This window comes from Panthera tigris, chromosome C2, assembly GCF_018350195.1.
Source record: "Panthera tigris isolate Pti1 chromosome C2, P.tigris_Pti1_mat1.1, whole genome shotgun sequence".
Taxonomy (NCBI): domain Eukaryota; kingdom Metazoa; phylum Chordata; class Mammalia; order Carnivora; family Felidae; genus Panthera; species Panthera tigris.
Window position 1 is genome coordinate 126,635,727 of NC_056668.1, and position 23,668 is coordinate 126,659,394.

General features: G+C 46.2%; 1 protein-coding gene across 3 annotated transcripts in view; it reads right to left on the reverse strand.

Annotated features, from left to right (window-relative positions):
• The window catches only part of EPHB1 (EPH receptor B1), a 322,262-nt gene that overhangs the window by 64,824 nt on the left and 233,770 nt on the right, over positions 1-23,668 (reverse strand). For all 3 annotated transcript variants that reach the window (XM_042999022.1, XM_042999024.1, XM_042999023.1), the window contains exons 8-10: positions 20,717-20,825; positions 19,847-19,911; positions 7,443-7,565 (exon numbers count right to left, since the gene is read on the reverse strand). In XM_042999022.1, the coding sequence (XP_042854956.1) occupies positions 7,443-7,565; positions 19,847-19,911; positions 20,717-20,825 (297 nt within the window). The remainder of the gene's footprint in view (positions 1-7,442; positions 7,566-19,846; positions 19,912-20,716; positions 20,826-23,668) is intronic.

Consider the following 23,668-nt stretch of genomic DNA (forward strand, 5'->3'; position numbering starts at 1 on the left):
GCGTGGGGGATCTGGCTCTCTGGCACGGCCACAGCCTCATGGGGAGTGGGAGTTGATGGGCATATTGCCATTATTAGTAACAGAAAACTGAGGCCTTGTATGGCTTATAATCTGAGAGACCCTGTCACCTTGATCTTTGACGTCAGGTTCATACACCATTCTCAAGAAACTATTGTTGCTTCTCGACACTTTCCTGTAACTAGGGCCAGAACTTGCTGTCTGTGATGCTTTGATTTGCCATGATCTGAGCACCAAAGAGCTTCCTTTTACATGAGCTTCAAACCACGGCCATACATTTTTCAATTTCTGATAGAAATTCATAACACCTAAAAATATTCTCGACCAATCAAGCATTAACATTATATTTAAAATAGATGTTTATAGCAAATGACTGCATACTGGTTATGGCTGATTCTCTCTATGTAGATCCTTTACCAACAGTAACTGCAGCCAGCCTCATCTTGGTCTGGCTGGACTTTGGCAAGCATCTTTGAGGCTGACCTTGGAGCCTCTACTACAGCCAAACCTCCCTCCGGCCAGGACCTCGCTCCAGCGTCAGGCCAGTTTGGGGGCCAGTGGCTCTTGGCCGGCAGTGGTTCTCAAGGCGTGGTTTCTGCCTCACAGCGTCAGCCTCACCTGGGAACTTGTTAGAAAATACAGATTCTCAAGCCCCACCTGGATCTAGTGGATCCGAAGCTGAGCAGGTGGGGCCCTGTGACAGGAGTGTTGATATGCCTCCAAGGTGATTCTGATGCCTGGCTCAAGTTTGAGAACCACTGCCCTCAAGGCTGTCAGCTGAGGGTAATTTAGCCACTTCCTGAGATTGTCCTCCAGACAGCTACGGAAATTATTCCCTACAAGTTTTCAGCCCCTTGCCAGTTCCTCTCTCCTACTTTCCTTGACAAAATGAGGAAGAGAGAAAAAGTAGTTCAGCAGCATTAAATGCCTCAACTATTATATATAAAATCAGAAGGAAAGAATTTTCAATTTTTGAAAATGAAACATCCAACCTGCCAGCAGGTATTTGAGGTGGTAGCTGTTGGCTATGTGCAGTGCGAATCTACACACACAATTGCACTCTCTCTCTCTCTCTCTCTTTTTTTTAGCAGTATTTTGAAGTCACAAACTGCTTTGGGGGAAAAAAAGGAAAGCAGAGCTTCTAGTTACTAATTCAAGCTTCCACCAGAAAAGGAACTTTTAAAGAATAAATTCAAACTAGGTTTTAAAGTATGATTTCCAGCCAGCTTTATCACACTAGCCTGTGCAAGGTAAGTAGGTTATGGTTAAACCAGGGATAGTAAAAGCATGTCAGGCATTCTGCTACCTCCTAACCCTGCACCCAGGACAGACATTCCTTACTGATGGCAGCCCCATTCCTCCTTTCCAGCAGAGCTCCCCAGATCCCCGTTACCAGGCTACTGGAGCCAGCAGATGAGATGGAAGTTGCCCGTGGTGTCCACAATACTTAATACCTACAGGGTGAGAGCAAGCAGACGTTCTCTTTTCTTGTAGCTGTTTGCAGTCATTAGACTCCTGCCTACCTACAGATGACTTACTGGTTTCATTAGGTAAGCAAGCACCTATCATTGAAAATGCCAGATATCTTGGTCCTCGTCCTTGTCCTTCTTAAGGGAGATTACCGAATCATTCTAGAAGAGGAGGGCGCCTACCCTATGGGCAACCTGAGTTCTAGGATAGTATCATCATTACCAGCAAGGAGGCTTGCCTACTCCAAGCTCCCAGACAGAGTTTACCATCAGAAGTAATGTCACTGCATATTTAACTGCTCTTTTCCAGAACAGTAACCAAAGTGTAGGTATGTGGGGGTTTCATTCACCAGACCTCAATCAGCCGTGTCTGGGTTTCAATTCTTGCTCTATCATTCATTCAGCTGGCAGCGCAACCTTTGGGGAGCTATCCTCTGAATATTGATTTCCTTACCAGTTTAAACACACACACGTGCCCACACACACGCACACTGACACACCCTAAGTCACATTACGGGAGGAAGCGAGACAATGTTTTCATAAAGTATGTCCACAGTGCGTGTTCAATATATGCCAGCTGTCTTAATTATAATTACTCAAGACATCTATTTGATTTGCTTTTCTGGAAACCCTTCCTGTTGTGACTCCTATCCAGTATGAGGCCACCCTCATGCTGCCCACCCTCACTTCAAATGAGCCTAGGGGAATCAGGCTGGCTGGTGGCCTTTCTACCAAAATATCTCCAAGAAACCCATCCTCTTCTTGAAAGAGAGAACTGGTGGGCCTTGCTGGCCCCATTCCCAATCTGTGCACATCAGAGATCCCCCTCCCCAGCCTTCCTCACCCAGCCCTCTCCCCACAAATCTGCCGCTCTCTCACAATAAGCCATCTGTGGAAATGCTGAATTGGCAGCTGCTGGAGTCAGAGGAGGAGATTTATTAATAAAATACAATTGCCTTATTTTCCCCTGGAAGCCACCCTCTAGTGACACCTCTACCTACATTTTCATGCACTTGAAAATCATGATCAGAGCTGCTGCATACAGTTACACGGGTTACACACTGCGCAACCCAGAGTGACATTCATGCTGAGGGGCCTAATTATTCATGGCAACCCTGCTTTATGTTTTGGGCAAATCTACGGATCAAACTGGTCAGAACTAACCAACGCCTTGGAGTTGACCTGTGAGATGGTTCCTATGAGTCAGATTCATGGTCACAAATTGCTAATATTCTCCAGTTCTCCTAATTGCTAATATTTTCCTAACCAGAAGGCCTTCTGCCCTCTCTAAACAGACCAATAATGTCCATTATCTGCAGGGGAAAAGGAAGGCCAGCCATTATCCCACTGGGTCATTTCGAGAGCACCAAGTGACTTAGGACCCTTCACTTCCTTCTAGGCTCTCTCCATTCTCCCAAGCTCTGTCCAGTTCTCCAAATTTTCCTCCCCACTATATTCTCCCCAAAAGGACCTACTTTCATTGAACCATATGCAAATAATATTTGATTGAGCACCTGAGTGCCACACCAGGCCAGGCGCAGGAATAAAAAAAATCCTGAGATTGCCCTGTCGTCATTGGAACTTTGAGCCTGATGATGAAAGAAAGGCAGATAATTGCATAATGGTTAATAAGTTCATTATTGCTCGGTCTTCCTGGATGCCATCACACCTGGCTCACAGTTACTCTTGTGTAACTCTTTTTTAAAAATTTTTTTAAAGTTTATTTATTTTGAGAGACAGAGTGAGCAGGGAAGGAGCAGAGAGGAGGAGAATTCCAAGCAGGCTCTGCACTGTCAGCACAGAGCCTGATGTGGGCTTGAGTTCATGAACCATAAGATGATGACCTGAGCCAGAACCAAGAGTTGGATGCTTAACCCGCTGAGCCACCCAGGTGCCCCTTGTTATCCCTTCATCCAACATCCTCAAAAGTTGAGAAGAAACATGGGAAGCCGCTGCAATTCTTCAGCCTCACAGTTTCTAGACTTTACTGGCCTTCATTCACATGCACAACTGCCACCCCACACTCCCCAAGGCCTGGCAGCCTTCCTCTCCCTTCAAGGGCTTTAACTCAATGCCCCTCATTTCTGGCCACAACCTCCCTGTTGTGTCTCCCCCATCAGCTCCATTCACCATGTTTGGATACATTCTGGTTTAGATCCGTTTAGTTCCTCGAGCAGAGCTTTCCCTACCACCTCCATCCCAGCAGTAGCCATCTCAAACCCACTCCACATTTCCAAGCAAAGCCCCATAAAAGTCTCCATGCCTCCGAGGCCTCACCCACCCCTCCCCGTCACCCATTCCAGGCCAGTCCAAACACAGCATCTATCAGATTTGTCTCCCCAGAATCTCATTCCTGTCGCCCAGCCTGCTCAGGTGCCTACAAGACGTCACCATTTTCTACAGGATAAAATCCATACCGCAGCCTCTGGATCTCTGGGTCTCAGGCTGATTCTCCAGACTCAATGCTCAATGCTTACCCTCAGGAAAAGCCTCCCTGTTAGCCTTCTCTCCTTTGTGTTCTCAGGAAGTGCCACATAGAGTATCAGCCCATGCAAAGCTTTCATATCTTTAAGGGTCCCTAAGGTTTCTCTTCCTTGGATTCTCTCCTGCCATTAAGCCTCCCATCTCCAAGACTGTGTATTCTCTGGACCACTCATCTTAGCTGTCAATTGCCTACCCTCCTCTTATGGAGTGGCACTGTGTGTATGTTGGACAATCACCACTACAGGGCAAGGATTGTGAGGCACTGGTGTATTTTCCAGCATCCACAATGGTCCCAGGCACAGAATCAATGTTCAATGAATGAGGATCTTCTTGAACTTTAAACTTAATCCCTCCTGCAATAATCATGACCTTCTCCTCTGGCTCTATACTCAGCAGGCATAGGTGGGTTCCTCTGCATCCTCTTTGAAATAACCTTGCACACTTTGGAAGGCTGGGGTGTGCCAGTAAGTGTTCAACTACTAGTTCTCCAGAAAGCAAAGAAACAAAGAAACAAAGACCTCCCATTTGTAGCATCTGCCAATTCCTACTGTGTAAAAATTCCTACCGTGGCAGATGTCAACCTACCAACATGTGTCATTGAACATGGGGCTGGAAAGAGATGTACACAATTGGCTCTTGTGAGCTGGTGCCAGCTAGCTCCAACATCCTGCTGCTAGAAGGTCATATTCATTTCTCTTAAATCATGCAATTTTCCTCTTCTGTCACCGTCTCATTCTCTAATGAGTGTCACAAAAATTTGCTTTTTCTACTAGTTTTCATCCTTGAAAGCTCAGGCCAAAGGTTAACTCCTTTGCGAAGCCTTCCTGATGCCCACACCCACTCCCCGAACAAGGAGCTGACCATGGCTCCTTGGTGGCCCAACACTTTGCACATGCCTGTGTTGTGGATGGCGTGATACAGTGAACACGTTACCGGCCTATCTCCCACCAAGACTGTCAGACCACTGAAGGGGGGCAGGGTTGCTGTCTGTCCGTCTCCGGAATCCCACACGCAGTATGCAAGAAGTATTCAGTAAAAGCTTGTTGAGGGAGGGAAGGAAGGAGTACACCAGCAAAAGGACAAATGACTTCTGAGTCTTCTTTTCATGTTTTGTTACCATTTTGCAACCCAGTTTTTGCCCTGTGCTCCCAATCAGCCAGGAGGCTAAGAGCAATATTGCCAATAACGCTGTATAAATATTACCTTACAAAATTCTTTTCTTTTTAACTTGACCTTCACACCAGCTCTTTTAGCACAAAGTGAAGTGAGTCTCCATGAGGCAGGGTTTAGGGGAAGCAAGAGTGGAGAGAGAGGAGAAAAAGAACTGGGGAGTGAGGATTGATTCCAGCTAGGAGTCTCTTCTGTTAAAACTGCATTGAGTTACACATAGTGGATTAATATCCACACGGATTAGCTCTGGAATTTCTGGATCAGGAGGAGATGAGTGTCTGGTAGAGAGTAGGCAGCAGCAGACTGGGCACAGGTCTCTACCCCGTGCCGCTGGGCATCTTATAAACCGCTAAGTGTACCAATCCCTCCCCACTACCACAGGAGCCTGTCACAGAGAGGGCTGACCTTCTCGGAGGAGGATGCACAAACACGGTAGCAGCAGCACAGGCTCTACAAAAATGGCAAGTGAAGGATGGAGCAGGGCCATCGATTGTCCCTTTACAGGCATCCAGCAGTTGGTGAGCTCACCCCAAATTGTCACTCCCTGGCAGGGTCATAAAGTGAGAAGGCTCTTTACTCTTCCTCTGACAAAGGTGGGAGGGGGCTGATGTGTGCTCTCTGGGGTGAAACACAGTCCAGAACACATTGCTCTAAGCACATGACATAAGTAACAACATTAAAATCACTAGCACCATTACCACACGACATAACAACAATTAATAATGTGGGCAAACAGGGTGTGGGACTGTAAGCATGCCTCCCCAACACTCTTTCAAGTTCACTGGAGAAATCTGAGCCTCTGGGAGTAATCCAATTTATCTGGTATCCAGCCTTCCAAGGCATGATCCTTAAATATGTCAGCTTCTAAGGAGGAAGAGAAAATTATCTGCACAGAAGTGAAAGTCGTGGTTCAGTAACATATTTAATGAAAGTCAATGGGAAATATGTATAGACTCATGTGGATCAGATTATGGCCAGCCGGCTGGAACTCCTGAGGGGTTGGTGAGAGAAGAAAGGTGTGTCCTGACAGGGACAGTCCCAACAGCCACCACAGAGATGCCATGAAGGTAGAGCTCTTTAAGAGGGAATCCAGAGCATGAAAATGGTAGCCTAATGGGGCAAGCTTTCAAATGTGACTTCCAATTTCACAGATGGCTTTTTGACCCCTCAGTGCATTAAGAGAGGCAGTGAACGGAAGGATAGTGACTTTCCCCCTAAAGATAATATCCAAAGTGGCTGTCTGTAAGACTTAGACTAAGCACATTTTATCGAGTTAAATGTTACAGGTAGAGGCAACTCCATGACTCTCCAAATACTGATATGAGTGAAGCACTCCTAAACACAGGAACTAAAAAGAAGACTACAGTGTATGAGTGAAGAGAGCTCGAACAACGGCTAACAAGAATTGAAGACAAAGAAAAGATAAAGAATGCTGTAGAAGAAAATAAAAGTAGGAAAGAGGACACAAAGCAAACACATCTTTTAAGACAATTCAAAACAGGCAGCAGAGGAGCCAGTAAAGAAATTACTTATAAAGTGATGATATTTCACTCATTCACATTAATAAGGCTGAGTCCATTGCCAAATTGACTCAACTACTGATCCATTAAGGAAAGATGAAAATTCTGGATCAGTCTTTAGGTAGGATCTCCTGACAGCAGCTCAGGCAGTTAGTTCTCTGCTGGGCTGGATTTCTAGTCCAATGCAGTGAGATGGATGAGAGCACGCATGTTTCTTCGAAGTAGAACTTGTCTTGGGTTACTATTCATATTATATATCTTTTGTAGGAAATACAGTTATGGGTGGGTTTTCTTCTGGAAATAGTGGGCCCTCTTCAATTCATCATGGTCTGCTTCCAAATGCATGTATGCAGGAAAAGGAGAACTGAAAGTTTGGGGGGAAATCTTGATCCAGAGCCATGGAGATATTGTCAGTGAGGCACTCTGTCCAGCTTCTAAACACATTTTGTTTCTTTCAAAGTCTTCTCAACTGTGTACCCTAGCTCTCTCTCTTTTGGTGTATTTGGTGGTCCATTTCTGGAGCTATGTCTGTCTGAATCTTTCAAAACTACAGCTGAATTCTCTGCAACACCAACCAAGCTAGGCCACCATCTTCAAGGTTCCCCAAAGATCCCTAGACACACAATGTAGATGGTTCAGACTCATCTTCTGGGGAGAGAGATGTTAGAAACTCTTCTCCCAATGGGATGATTTTTTTATGCTGAAAGAGAACACCTAGAGAGGTGGAAAGCAGATGTTTGGACACCAAGAGAACAGAAAAGAGGGGAGGGGAGAGCCATACCTGCTCCGATGACCTCTTCGATTTTCACAAAAGATACATCAATCTCCTTGGCAAACTCCCGGACAGCTTCATTGGGGTCCTCGTAAGTGAAGGGGTCAATGTAGATCTTCATCCCTGGGGAGCCTTATTAGAGGAGATAAGCAGGGTTAACATCCCAAAGAGGACACGGTGGTCAGTAAGTCCTGGCTGCTGTCCCCAGCAGTAAGAGTATGGCTGGGGCGGGGGGGCGTCCCCCCTACATACCAGACTGCCTCTCTTTGCCTTGCTGGGCCTTCCCATCTCCCTTCCCTCTGGGCCACACTAGCTTGATTCTCCGTCCTCTACTTCTCCTCCATATTTTCTTCTCTTTTTGAGCTCTTGATGAAATGTGGAGCAGATTACTTATAAGTGACAGATCGGGACCAGCTCCCACACTGAGCACTCACAGAAGGCAAAGAAACTGATTGATGCCAACCAAATGCATTAGCAGAAGAGTGGTGGTAAAATGGTAGGGTAGATATCAATATTTATCAACTTGACAACTCTTCTGAGTGGAGGCCACCGTTAAGGTTATAACTGACGGCTGTGGCCACGGCTGGAAGAGGGATGAGGATGGATTAAAAAAAGAAGAAGAAGAAGAAAAAGGAGAAATTGCTGTTAGAAACACTTCAAGATAGAAATGTCCAGACAGAATACCAGAAGAGAAAATGTGAAAAGAAAAGCTTAGAAAATACTGATAGAGAAAAGAGCAAAGTCTACATAGAAAAAAGTGAGGTGGAATGAAAGAAAAATGGTCATGAACACCCATGCCTCAGACACACTGGAGTACGAAAAACGAGTAAAATGGAAAATGAGAAATACAAAAAGGAATATAGACTTTGTCACTGATGTTTACACTGGCAAGATAAATAGGCATGCATGGGGACGAAACAGAGAACTGTCACTACAGAAAAAATACATTCAAAAAGTGGAGGAAAGGGGACAAAAAAGGCAACAGAACCCAAGAAACAAATGGATTCACGCACAACGTAATTTTTGGTATGCCTGATGTGTCATGAGGCCAAGTATAGAAACTGCTTTCTTGGTGCTAGTGTGCTGGGCAGGAGAGGGCTTTGAAAGCTAAACAACATGGTCTGGCATGGCATCCTTGTGAAGAGTGGGTGCTCTCCCTGCCGGCCAACGATGCCGGTGGAAGGGTCAAGTCAGCAGGGCAGGCAGGCCTCAAAAAGCAGAAATGCCAAGCTCCCTCGGCTGGGACCCAAGGCTGAGGCAGTTCCCCAGATACGGTGAGCACCGCAAGCCTCACTGCGGCTCATCTCTGCTGACTCTCAGACCTAAACGAAGAGGCTAGTTTTGACATCTTTCACTCATCTTTCTGATGAGTCTACAGCTCCCCCAAGTTCATGCTGCTTTGGTCACAATTCAGGCAAGGACTCGAAGTGCTAGAGTACAGTCCAGAGGGAGAAGGAAGATGCAGCAGAGAAGTGAAGGGGGATTTGTTTTTTAAGTCAGAGACAGCCAGGTTCCATGCCCAGAAGAACTGCTCTTTTGGAAAAATGGGTTATAGGCGTCATTAAATAAAATCACTCCTAGCATGCTAGATGGCTTGCTTTAGGATGGTCAATGCCATCCTAGAATGTTCCTTGGAAACATGACAACATGGACTTTGGAATCTACCCACTGAAATTTGGACAAAGCAAACAGAGAGATCCTCACCTTTATATGGAATGTTGTAATCCCTAGGGAATGTGTGTGTGTGTGTTGGGGGGGGGGAGAGCGAGTGAGAGCAAGGCTGGTGTTCTATTTTGCTAACAGTGGAGTTAAAGGAAAATAGAGTGGGGGTTCATCTCTCATTTGCTCAGACGAACAGGTGAGGACCAAGAATGATTGAAAACAGACTGAAAGGGTCTAACAAAGCCAGATCAGCATCTCCAGGTAGTCGCACTTTGGGTTCCTCCAGAAGCAACCCTTGAGAAAAGGCTCTGAAAGCCGTGTGGCTTATCTGAAAGATGATCCCAAGCAGCACTTGTAGATGAATGGGGCAAGAGCGGGCAAGGAAGGCAGCTTATAAAAAGTGTCTTCTCAAGCCACTTCCCACCATGGGTAACTGAAGCAGACTTAAGCCCCCCTGGAAAGCTCTAGGAATTGGTGTGGGTGATCACATGCTTCAGAGTTGGCCCACCTGGATGGAAAGAGCCATGGTATTACCACACATTTCCCATCAGCCTTCAGTGGGAGCTGATTGGCCTGCTGCGCAGGTGGGCAGGGAGGCTCCATGGCCAGAGAGCTTTTAGGCAAAGACACACAGATGCTGCACGTGGAAGTTGGCCAGTGTGAACTGAAGGGGTGAGGGCAGGAGGTGAGACAACAACAGACCCACTCAGAATGCAAAGCAGACAGCAGGTCAGTGTCAACAACCTGCAACTTTCCCCAAATCCTGTGCTATGCTGAGAGGAGAGGAGGTCAGGAGCCCAGATGCTGGGGCCTATAGGTGAGAAGAGAATCCTAAAACCTCTTACTAGTCTGGCATAAAGCAGCAAATCCACATACCCCTCTTAGAATAATGTTCTCCTTTGCAAGTGGAGGAAATAGCACATCCCTCCCATGGTGACTGTGATATTAAAGAACACACTGCAAATGAAATACCTTAGCACAGTGCCTGATGTTTACGGGAAGGGCTCAGACTGACTTACTCAGGATTATTATCAATAAACGGTTCTAGGAAGTGTTTGGGGAGGTAGGAAGAGGAAGGGGGGGTGGGCAGTGGAGGATGTAAGGCACTTAGAGTTGTATTAGTTACTTTAAGAATAACTACCTTGTTATTTTAGATCAAGGGCTTTTAAACGATGTATGCTAAGCTTTCCTACAGGAACTCTTCCACAAAGACTAATTAAACAATCTAGAATGTGCAGTAATGAATGGTTTGCAAGTACAGACATCTATAAGGATGAATGAGAAAGGATCCGGAGTTAATGAGCTTTGCAGATATTAGCCCCAATCAGTTCTGGGAAGGACCTACTCCCAGAAGGGGACGGTTCACGTCCTGATGGTGCCAGCATTCTTTCAGGCCAGGAATAGGCAACTAGGTGCACCAAGGTGGGAGAAAGTTCATACTTCAATGATTGGTGCAATTTACTCACAAAGAGAGGTTGCTACCTTGTAGAATTAAGAAACGTGTACGTGGGGGTCAGAGGACATGTGCTCGTGAGGTCACAGCTATTGTGGGGCCAGAGGTTCTGACAGTCACTGAAGCTCCTGACAGAAAGCTGAGGAGGCTGCACGGAGAGGCCCAGGAGGGGTGATGCGACGTCACTGTGAAGTTCTGCATATAGGAATTAGTACTTGTTTTCCCTGAACCTGAAGATACCATTGTTACATTGAGGAAGGCAAACTGAAAACAAAAGCCTATCATCAAATGGCTTAGACTCGGGTGCTTCTCCTCTGATGAGGGTCTGAGAGGGCTGACCTAGCAGAGGGTCCTGGCCTAACTCCTCTGGCAGGGGTAGGGATCCAGTGTAGGAAACCAGGAAAGTGATTCTACTCAGCACGTGCACATAATGGCTTCTGTGCCTCATCCTGGAATAACACATCTCTGCAGACCTCTCTCTGGCATTACCGCTAGGCTTTCTCAAGTCCCCGAAGATGATGAGAAAAAAATAATGCCTTTAGCTAGGCAGAACAGGTCATTTGTCTTGTGGCTCATTTTGTGTTTCTGCATAAATCCTGCATCAGCCTGTTCCTGCTCCCACTTGCCAGTGAGCAGTTTTTAATTATCAGGAAAATGGTATTTAGTGCAATGAATCACCAGACAGTGAACAAGGAATTCAAGTCAGCTGCGGAGTCAGGCACAGCCAAACATTTGGAGACGGGGCTCAGAAATTGTTCTCAGATTATGAGTGTTGGGGAAATATTATCAGTGGTAGTAATAATAATATCAGATGCAATATAGCTCATAATGTAAGGTATTTTATAATGCCCTGTACAGTGTTTCACATTATTGCAAATATTATATAATTATAATATTTTATAGTTATCAATTATTTTCTCATTTTTAACATAGGTTACATACCTTTGACACAAAAGTAGTATGTACAGATCTAAACTTCTGATTCCTAGTGTCTTGAGAAAGAAAAAAAATCTTCAATTTTATGTTCTTCTAATTCACTAGTTTCTATTAAAGAACCAATTTGCAGATATGTTTGTTCTTGGACCTCAAAGCCCATTTATGCTATAGGTGTGGGTTGCAGCCTGGACTTCCTCAAGCTTTAAAAGACCATAGTCCCAGAAGATTAGCCAAATCTTACCCACAAACCAATGCTTTAGGCACTTAAGTCTGAGAAGAAATGACTTAGCCACTATGCAGAGCCTTCTTACATGGTACAGAGCAGTCCTCGAAGCAGAAGAAAACTCCTGGCGATTATTAGATACCCTACATCAGTAGATCAGGCTGGGACAGTCTGGGGATGCCGGCAGATGTATGGGTGTATCTAAAGAGTTAGATCTGCTTGCAAGTGCCAGGGTCTCAGGGTCGAGCAGAAACAGGCTGGGTAAGGGCTAGTTCTAAATAGTGTGTGACATTTGAGGATTAACAGCTGAAGAAGACTGAGAGCTCCTCTTCAGCCCTCTCATGGATCCAGAAAGTACAAAATCAGTGCCGTGAACATCTGGGGGGTGGGAGAGCAAGACAGCCCGGGAGGCTTCAGGGGTTCTAGGAAGGGCCCAATACCCTCCAGCTGGCTGAGGATTCCTAGAATCCCACAGTATGGCTCTGGAGAGGTAGTGAGTTAGGCTGTTCTCAGTCACTGATATCCTGTGTCCCAGCAGGTTTGATGGAGCCATGGGAAGGAGGGAAGTGTGCTTCCTTGTTCCCCGTTCTGGATCCAAGGCAGACTTTCTCATCTTGGTGACTCACCTAAATTTGGTCCAGATACCTAAGCACAAGAGGGAAGCAGTTTAGGGATCTGCACATAAAATACAGTCCCTGGGAGGGACTTCATCCAATCCTCTCCCTCAGTACATTGATCACCCCTCATTTTTCTCAACCTTAACAGGATACCCAGACAGCACCATTCTAGCAACTATGGGAGCTATAGAAAAAGCAAAGCTCATGAGGTTCTTCAGATGATGCAGACATGAAATAACTGGGAAAACAGCACTGGAGAGTCTAAAATCAGGAGACCACACCTGGAAATGAGCTATAAATGTTGCAGAAACCAGAGAAGGCAGAGGGCTATGGACGTCAGTGTTCAAGGTCAGAATCCTAGAAGAACAGGTCACATGCTCATGCACTGGAGAAGGAGAAGCCTGGAGTATCTAAGGCAAAGCTCAGAGAGGAGTAAGGAGAGTGTGACCAGCTTACGTGTGGTGGGAAGGGAGGACTAAGGCGGGAGAGCACTGATGTACTAGCATGGGAGGGCCTTGACTTCCAAACAAAGGCATTAAGATTGATGCCATCAGACACACAGAGCTGACAACTGTTCCATCAGCTAGGAAGGGATGCACTGAGAGCAAGGCACCAAGAAATTCCTTTGGCTGGTAGGCTGCAGCGTTCACATGTATGTCATGGGGAAGGGGCCGGAGGCTGAGAAACAGCTCTAAGGTCATTGCAATAGTTAAGGTGCCAAGATACAGAGTTTTTAACCAGAGTGCTGCAATGAGAACAACAGAAGAGGCAAGAGGAATCTCAAAGGAAGGACTGATAGCACTCAGTGAGCAATTAAAGATGGAGAATTAAAGAGGTACAAGAAGAATCCAAGTCAATGCCAAGACTTCTGGCATAAAGTGGTGCTACAAACCAGGTAATGGACTTTGGGAAAGAAACCCCAGTGTCAGGGAAGTTCGAGCATGTGCTTTTACACTCTGAATGCACAGATGAAACATGCAAGTGCCTAGAAGTCAGAACTCAGAATGGAAACAGAGCTGGAAGTCTAAATCTGGAGTTGTGGATATAGGAGACACATGGGTGGTGGTTGAAGCTATTGAGTGATGGGCAGTTTCTTGGAGTAAACCTACCAGGAAAGCTTGATGGAAAGTAGAAACAGTCTGCTCCACCTGCTTCTGAGGGCCAAGACCAGGGCAATAGATAGTTGTTTTTTTCCAGGAAGGAGCAGAGGTCCTGGGTGCCCAGCCAGGGTTTGAGGAAGAATCCAAGAGGAGAGCCCTTAGGGAGGCAATGAGCCTCAGCGGAAAAGCAGTGGATCTGAAGAGAATCTTCCTCCTATCTTCTATTTGGAAGTTTCACCACATTTTAAGGTTTGTTCTTAAAACCACAGTAATTGCCTAATATATCTCTAGGAGAAGAAAAGTAGACCACCGGTGACTTGCCCTTGAGGAAGGTACTTTAGGAAAAAGAGTTTCACACCTCCCTACTTCTTGACATCAATGACCAGCATAGGCAGGTCTTTTCAGGCAAGGCCCACTGGTTCTGGGCCATTGAAGTCGTGCTGGAAACCCAAAGTTGACAGCCACAGAGGTGCTTGTTAGATTTACTTGATATTTAATAAGCACCCATTGACAACTCAGCCACCTTTGCCCTGGGGGGCTTTTCCTCCTCTCTTCATAGGCCCTCATTTACTCATGACCAGATGCTAGTGTTCGTGTTACCTCCAGAAGAGGCAGCCGAAGTACCCAGCCTGTCTCCTCCTCCAGCGGATCCACTTGACCTTCACCCTGGTATCCAAAGTGATTTCCAGCGGGTTGGATACTGGTCCTCTATAGTTCGGAAACACCTCTATTACCCAGAGTCAGGAAAGTCGGGTGTGGAATCTTGGAGCAAGGTATGTTTCTGGTCTAATCTAGTCCAGGCTCCCACCTAGAGCAGCAGTCTGCTCTATAACATCTTTTACTGATAGCTACCTAGCCTGTGCTTGAATGCTTCCAAGAACAGAGAGCTAACCTCCCCACAAAGCAGCCTGGCTCTGTGTTGGACAGCTCCGGTCTGGGCGAGGGTGTTCTACACTGAATCCACATCTGCCTACTTTGATCTTTCACTCAATGGTTCCATTTAACCTCATGAAGCACAACAACGCCATCTCCTTTCCTTTGCCATAAAGGCATCATGCTTGATCCCTGTCCATGTTTCTCCAGCACTGAATGGGTATTTCCAAGTCCCTGAGGTAAGAGATCAGGACTTGGCACTTTAAACAGGCAGGCCGCTTTGCCAACAATGTTCTTCTTGAAATGGGGTCCTCAGAACCAAGAACATCACTGTAGATGTGTTCTTCCCAGCACAGAGGACCGCATGTCTGTGTGTCACCTCCTCTGATCCAGGGACCAGAGAGTCAGGCAGACCTGAGTTTAAAGGCTTGTTTTGCAAATCACTAATTCCAGGATTCTGGACAGGTTACCTGTCCTCTCTGAGGCTATTTATTCATATGTAAAATTGACCTCATGGGACAGTTATGAGGATTAAATGAGTTAGTACAGGTAAAGTGTCTTGTAACACAGTAAGCACTCAAGCTGAACATTATATTTTACTATTGTTTTGCATCCATAACAGTGCTTGGCTTTTTACTCCACTATATATCACTCATATTAAGCATGTGGTAAACTAAACACCTAGACATTTTTCACACAAACAAATAGCAAGTCAGGTCTCCACCTTTTTGTGTTGCCTTATTTTTGTTTAAACCCAAGCAATAGATTCTAGATTTATCCCTCTAACATTTCATCTTGCAGATTTCAAATTAGCATTCAAACCTGTTGGATAGTTCTGAATTTTGATTGTTTTATATGGTGTTAGTTATGCTCTCCAACTGTTACCTACAAACTTGATAAGCATCCCTAGGCTTGCACCTGACTCATGAATTTAAAAAAAAACAAAAAACAACAAAACGAACAAGAGATTGAATTGGACAAGGGCTAGAATAAAGCTGGTGCCTTCCTTCCTGGCTGACAGGAGTTACTAACCCATGTTCTTTGGGTACGAAGACAAAGTCTGTACTCACTTTACAATGCTTTCCTCTAGGAGAGCATCAAATATTTGTGCCAAAATAAAAACTCACTACATCTGCAATTCCTGTTGAAATTACTAAATGTATAACCCTAGGAAATGATATGAGGTCCTCATGCTTCTTTCTTAATCATCCTCTGTGGTTCCTAGTGATCACTGAATTCAGTTGTAAATGCCCAGAACCCATTTGCTTTGGTCTCTACAAGCATTTGGCAGGGATCAAGCTCACACTCCTGTTCTGTAATCTCAGTGCTCTGTCCTCTCGCCCTAGGTGGAAATTTGAGCTTCTGCCAGTCTTTGGGCACGTAACCTATTTGTTTTCACTTTTCTCAAGGCTTAAGAATAGATCTGTGATTATATCCACAGTTACCTGTACAACGGAGGTGGTTGTGTTAGGGTTGCTTTCTGAAGGCCCTTGCCCCCTTACCGAGCTCTTTCTTCCTCTCTCCCCACCCCTACACACCTCACCCAACTCAGAAATCTGTGAGGCATCAGCCACTATCAGGCATGTGGTTACATAAGCCTCATCAATACCCAGTAGCACTTCCCAAATATAGAATTGACTAGAACTTTTCTAATTCCCAAGCCTACCCTGGCCTACCTGGATCATCCTGTCCAGGCAATTTTTAGTCAGCCAGCAAGCACCTTCTGAGATCTGGCTCACAGTAATCATGAGAACACACCATCTGTCTGCCTCTTCTTGGACACGGGGAACCCACAGTCCCACCCACCCATCCTTGAACATGAACCTTCCAGGCTCTTTATCCAAGCATCCAGCACCACATCCAGCAGATTCTCTTCCCAACTTGACTTTCCCAAATCCAACCTCCCCTTTACATGCTTATTTTCTGTGCTCCAAGCTCAGAGGAGGGCATAAACCAGTGTCCTAGACAGTGTCCTAGACTGTACTCTCAAATTGAACAGCTCTGTCACGTCTAGATGAGCTAGAGAGGGTATCCATCTGTGAAGATTTGGTTATTTCTCCTTCAGCCTTTCATCAGCTTGAAAGGAGGGTCTGGGAGAGCACAGACCACCGGCCTCTCTATGGCACCCTATTCCCTGCCCATGGGGAAGAGAGGTGGGGCTCTCTTGGGCACTGATGAATACAGCTGGGGAGCTGCTGCGGGTTTTCTGTCACCTCTTGGGCAGGAAGTCCTCAGAGCTGCAGTTGCTGGCCATATCCCACAGTACCGTGCATGCATGTGGATGGTTCAGGTATAGTTATGTGCATACATTCTGCTCAGACATAACTGATCTTTCTGTCTCCTGCAGTGGGACCCAGAAGGGGGTCCACCAACCAGGACACCTGGGATTAGTTCTCACCCCATTCGCCTCTGCTCCTGACCACCAGGTACCCTGAGCCTCTGCAATATGGTAAGAGCATGGGCTCTGTAGCCAGACTTACTGCCATGTAGGAGGCGTGTGACCTGAGGAAGTCGCTTAATCTTCCTAGATTAATGCCTGCTTCCTAAGCGATTGTCAAGGTTAGATGAGTTGAAATGAGCTACCAGAATGAAGTTCGCAATTCATGGTACAGAGTAGGCTTTCCATAACTAAACACTCCTCCCCCTTCCCTGTCTAGAGCCAGGCACAGCCTCCATCAGAGCTGGAGTGTTCTCTTCTGTTCTAAGAGTGCTGAGCCTTCCCCCAGCTCTACAGTCCTTCAGCTGTGATTCTCCAACAGTAGTAGCTTAGGTCAGAGTGATGGATGTGCAGGGGAGGAAAAGCACTAATGCAGTTCAATGCATGAGACTATGGGTTTAGGGAACCAGGCTGCAAAGAAGAGCCAGGTTTCAGGGGTTAGATAAAAAGAATGGTACGAATAGGGAAAAGGACTTATAAAAGGTGAGCTGAATTAAAAAGAAGACAGACTTCTAAAGCAGCCAAGGGAGTGAACTCTGGTCTACCCTGCGTCCCAGGGACAGCAACTGTGCCGCTTGTTAGCACCGTGTGCTTAGCTGTCCCCGCTGGCTGCAGCAGGGACACTATTACTGTAGACTGCATAGTGGTTTCTCTGTGGAGCTGGGAACTAGGGAAGCCTCCTTCTGTTGGCCTTAGAGGTGAAGAGTTCCTCAGAAGTATCTGAGTATTGTGGAAGCGTACTTGCGTGCTGTGGCTGACAGAGCCCACCCCTCCAGAGCAGGATGGCCAGAACTCAAGTGGAAGTGGCCCGGAGGGCACCAAGCTGCACCTGCACTCGATGCTTGGGGACCCCCTGTACCCTGACTGAAGAGTGACGAGGCTTAGCTTGCCTGGCTTTAAAGAGGAGAAGTCTGTCTTAGGGTACCCCATTCTCACCCTAGGGCATCTCTAGTCTCCAAAATGGCATTCCTCCTTTTGAACCCAGTTTTGCACCCTCTGCATTCAGACTGATATGGCCATCTACAAAAGTTTCCTCAAAAGAGGTTATAGGATGCTAAGTCTGAAATGGGCTTCACAATGGCCCTTTTTAAAAACATTTTAAAAATGTTTTATTTATTTTTGAGGAGAGAGAGAGAGAGAGAGAGGGAGGTAGGGAGGGAGGGAATGAGTGGGAGAGGGGCAGAGAGAGGAGACACAGAATCTGAAGCAGGCTCCAGGTTCTGAGCTGTCAACACAAAGCCCGACACAGGGCTTGAACTTGTGAACTGCAAGATCATGACCTGAGCTGAAGTCGGACACGTAACTGAATGAGCTACCTAGGTACCTCCACAGTGGCTTTTAATATGGCAGGGAGTTAGTCCAGAGCAGGGGGCTGGTGGGTAATGTCAGAATCCTGAGGCAGGGCAGGGAAGCAGGGGGATAGAGAAAGCCTTTCTGGTAATTCTGATGCACTGTGGAGGGGGCACCTTCACTTGAGAATCAGAGATAAATCAAAGTCTTTGTTTTTCAGCTGGGGAAGCAAAGGCCCTGCCCGGAAGGGCAAATGCACAGGTTAAAATGGGTAAACACATCTGTAGATTTTGCAGTGAGGCACAGAGTCAGGACATTGGGAAAGAAAGAGAACACAGTAAGGTTTCCTCTCTGAAACCAGTTACAACTGGTTAAAATGGAGGCCCACAGTGGCCTGGACAGGGAAAGGAAGGGTAGTGTATGGGATTCTGAGTGTTGCAGAAACTTTGCCTGTAGCCTTAGAAGAGGCCACTCTCCAGTCCCCCACCCTCATTTATGCTGCTGATTGGAAGCTGCCCGGGACCACTGTGGTCGAGTCTCAGTGTCTCTGAGCTCACTCTGAGCCCTCTCCTCCCTCCCAGCAATGACTGCCTGGGAATAGCAGCTGGCCGCCAGGAGTCTGGTCCTCTACAAACCCTTGGCAGTTTCTTGGTCTTGGGTTGAAAGTCCCCAGAGAACAAAGCCGTATCTACAGAGTGGCCTTTGTACAGTGCCAGCCAGCACTGGCCATGCTAGAACACAAACTCCTCTGAGGTGGAGCTGCTGGGTGAAGGTCCTGGCCTCACTTTCCTGACTCGATTTTAGAGAAGGGAGGAGTTTGGTCCATGAGAAATTTTGCCTTTGAGCCCATTTTCGCTCCCAGGACTGCCCATTGAAGGCACGCTGAGTGTGTGTGTGTGTGTGTGTGTGTGTGTGTGTGTGTGTGTGTGTACAAGGTCTATTTTCTATGCTTGCTGCTGAGTGAACAGGAAGAAAAGAGCTGACATTGCACAGGGGGATTTAGGTGAGTTGAGATTTACAGAAGAAGCCTGAGACAGAGCACAGTGCAAAGTGCTGGGACAGATTTCTGAGGGTAACTGTGGAATTCAAAAGGAGTTATTTAGAAAGACAACATGTCCCAAGGATCTAAGCTTTCTGGAAGTAGGGAGGTGGCCCAAGTGACCTTTTTCTCAGATCCTGCAATGTTGTAATTACACAGATAAAAGAATAGTTTTGACGTAGGACTTTACACTGTACGTTGGTAAGGAGAAATTTTAGTTATAAAAATATTATATATAGGTTTTTAAAAAAGAGATGGGTAGGATAATGAGTGAGAAAAACTTTTAAAGGCACTGCTTAAAAGAAAACACTCGGGAGATATCCCAACACTCTGGCCTCTTGGGCTCTGCTATCTTTTTAATTCCCTATATTCATGTTCTCTGGCTTATCTGTGAATTTGGTTAACACATTCCCCAGCCGCTCAATTGGATAAGATAAGGCAGAAGATGTTAATAGAGAACCCTCCATCTTTTCCCACTGAGTCTGATTTCAGGATTCATTGACTTGCTAAACCCAATCTTTTCCCCCGAATTCTGTGTCCTATACGGGCTTATCAACATGGAAGATAATCTACCCACCAAGCATCCAATGAGTGCCCACAACAGGCAGAGAGCAGATGGGGCAGGCAGCCTGTGGCCCTGGGGACCTGCAGAGAAAGGACGCTGCTGGGGCACCGGGGGCTGGAAGGGGACTCGTCATTGGGACTGGCCAGTCTGGCTGTAAGGAGCACTCCTCCAAGCACTCACCTGCTCTACCAGGCAGTGGGTGTGTGCTTTCTACTCACCTCGGCCGGTGCTGTAATGCTGCAGCTTATCGCTGTACACGGCCTCTTTGCTGTAAGCCCGTTTCCTGTAGATGCGAGGAAGAGGAACTCTTTTAGCTGGAGTGCACCCCTGCTGCTCGGCTCCAGGGGTATCCCCCACCTCCCCTGTCCCGACGGGGGCTCACTAGGGCATCTTCTGGGACTGGGAACTGGGCAGCTCTCACTTTAACATTTAGCTCCTGTCCTGCTTCCTGGAAGCCGGGTCTGCTTCTGGGTCCCCGTCAGAGCCTGGGGCAGAGGTTCTCAGGATACCTATCAGCATGCTGGCTGTACCATGGAACTGCTCAGGAGAAGCCAACTACAGTGCTTTCCAGAGCAGAATCTGGGCTAACCCCCAAAGGCAGTAGCAACAGTATTAAAAATGCACAAGGCCTCAGGGCCTGCCCTTCTGCAGAACTTGGAGTTCCTGTTTTCCTCCTTGGCTCTCCTCCTGACTGCCTGCCTTGTGCCCTCTGCCGAGGGCCTTGGCTCTCTAACCAGACGATGGGTTACAGTACAGGGTGTGATGCTCCAGTGGGTCAAATGCAATTTGGTAACTGTCGCTCCAACAGTGAGGGGGAATAAAATGAGGTTTGAAGATGGATGCTGTTTACCCATAGCCTTGCCCAGCTCTTATGGGGGATTTTATCCCAGGCACAGAGAAAACAAATAATCTGGACAATTCTAGGCTGCCTGTGGATTGAGATGGAATGATGACCATGAGCTTGACAGCAAGGCTGTGTATGGTCAGGCCCCGTCCAGTCTGCATGGCCTGGGAGGGGCCTGCATGTAGAGAGGGGCTTTCCGAGTCTGAGGTGAGCTAGTGGGAGCAGATGGAAGTAGAGGACCTACCTGCTACAGACGATGGAGATGGCCACCAATGACACCACGAACACGACCCCGGCTGCTGCCGAGCCAGCAATCAGTGGCAGCTGCTCCCTCAGCTCAGACTTGTAGTCATCTAGGTGAAAAAGAGGCATTAGAGTTCTTCCTGTGTGCTCATTGCATACAGCTGGGACTCAATGCATGACACTAAAGACATTATAAATATGTGTGTGTGTGCGCGTGCGTGTGTGTGTGTGTGTGTGTCTATATGTATGTATATGTAGAGTACAGCTTCTATGCTTCAGAGCTAGAAGACCAACTAAAACAAAGAATGATCTTCAAGTCACAAATAAACAAGAACAACTAGAAGCAAATGACAGTAACAATAAAAACAAAACAGCAGGGACAGAAGCTCAGAATTAAATGCTGATGACATGTGTCCCCACAGCAGAGGTGACTCCAATCTACATCCCCTCATTTGGAAGGTATCTCAAAGGACGGTCAGTCATGCTAGGATACGTCTAAGGGGAAGAAGAAAAACCACTGTTGAAGGACTTTTGAAAACACACAGGTGTTGAAACACAGCACAGCGTATAGATTCTTTGAGCAGATATTTAAAGAGTATCAGCAGCTGGGCAGCAGGTGCTACACCAGGAGCTGTGGAGGATGAAGGAACACCGGAGAAATGGCCCGGCACTCCAAAGTTCCCACTCAAGAAGAATACGATCAAGGCCTCTGCCAAGGTTAGAACCATGCTGTATTACACGGGCAAAAAGGAAGCCCCCGAGTCACAGAGGTGAACAGAGCTCCCCCGAAACCCTGGCTTTACCATGGGTGAGCTCTGTGATCCTGGACAAAGTCTTTAGTCTCTCTGACCCTCAGACTCCTTTCTGCTAAAAAAAGGTAATAATAAAACAATCAAATTATGAGAGGCACAGTTTGCAATGTCTGCACAGTTTGCAATGTCTGCAATGTCCCAAATCCTAATACTCTTTTCCTTAATCCATAGAAACCACTTGGCCTAGCTGGCTATTATTATTATTATTATTATTATTATTATTATCATCATCATCATCATGCTTATTCCTTCACTTGGCATTAAGGACTGAGGCATACAGAGATCAAGCTTTATGTGTTCTATTACAATTAAGGTTGCCAGATACAGTAAATAAAAATATAGGCCGACCAGTTAAAAGTGAATTTCAGGTACACAATGAATAATGTTTTAGTGTAAGTATACCCCAAATGTTGAATGGGAGATACTTACTTAGAATAAAATATTGCCAGTTCTTTATCTGAAATTCAAATTTATCTGGCTATCCTGTATTTCACTTGGCAACCTCAATGACAATAGCTCTTAAAGTGAAATTCACCATGTCCTGCATCAGAATCACCTGAGCCCGAAAATAAACCATGACTTTTTCTGGGGCCCTCCTCAGGTCTACTGAATCAGAACCTTTGAGTGAAGAGCAGAATATCTCCATATTTACCAAATGTTCCAGGCGATTCTCATGCTGCCCAAAGTTTAGGAACCACCGTTCAACTCTGTGGGTGGAGAAAGAGACTTCCAAAGATAAGGATGTTATTCTCGAAGCCACTCCATAGACATCAATTTTAAAGACTGAAGGTATAGTGTCTCAACTGACAGCTTTCTGTAACATGAGTGTTTAAAAATAAAATGGGGTGTGTGTGCCTGGGTGGCTCAGTCAGTTGAGCGCCCGACTTTTGGTTTCAGCTCCAGTCTTGATCTCACAGGTCGGGAGTTTGAGACCCGCACTGGGTTCTGCACTGACAGTGCGGAGCCTGCTTGGGATTCTCTTTCTCTTCCTCTTTCTCTGCCCCCCCTCCCCCTCAAAATAAGTGATTAAACTTTAAAAAAAATTTTTTTTGGCAAAAGAACAAAATTCAAGGAACCACAATGAAGAGTCCATAAAAACATCTTTATAACTTAAAAACTTCATAAAGCAATGTGACCTTCAGTCTTTAAAATTGATTTCTAGAGAGTGAGAGGCTTCAAGAACCAACATCCTTATCTTTAGAAGTGCCTTCCTCTGCTCACAGAGTTGAATGATGATTCTCAAACACCGGGGAGCATAAGAATCACCTGGACTGTTTGATAAACATGCAGATATCATGCTGTATGAATGGGTTAAAAAAAAAGCATATAAGCCAAAGGTTAGCATACTATAGCTAACAGCAGCCCATAGTAGCTCTGCTGTCATGTGGAGGTCAATGCTGCCCAAAGCGTGGTCTTTGACCCTGGGCGGAATCCTATAGGTCCTCCGGCTCCAATGACCTATCACTGATCAACCTTCAACTCACCTTTATGCTGAAGACGGGGCCCAAAGCCTCAGTGAACATAATTACTACCGATGTGCAAACCTCAGTCATTAAGATAAATACTCCTGAATTTGGCCACTTACCAAACTCTCTTACATCTAGCCCCTCTTGGGTTTATAAAACTTAACTGCCAAATGTAAAAGGAATAGTCTTCTTGGGAGAAATTTGTTACTGCTTGATTTGTCTAGCAGAATTGCCAAGAGACCAGTGCTCAGAGCATTCTGAGTTTTGGGTTTTTAATCCTGTGTACTTCCTGGTGCCACAGTGCCCATAAATCTAGATGGTAAGTAAGGTGCAAAGAGGGGACAGAATCCTTAAGGAACAGGAGACAGCCTGCATTCTTTTCATACCGGCAGCATTATTAACCTGAATAAATTGGCTCGGTTTCTACTCCATCTCACTATCCTCGAAATATGAGCGAAGATTCACCTGAAAAGAACTCAAAACGAGTTGCAAGCTCCAATCCTACAGGAGCCAGAAAACTCACATTAAAGCATCTGGGTACAAATCACTGGGAAGGGGCAGACGCCCCATGGGGACAGCCGCCTCTCAGCTCGGGGGTACAGCCCTCCCCCTACAATGCCTATCAGCTTTGGCTTCTTTTTAGCTTTTCACAAGAAAATGTACATTATGGTTTTC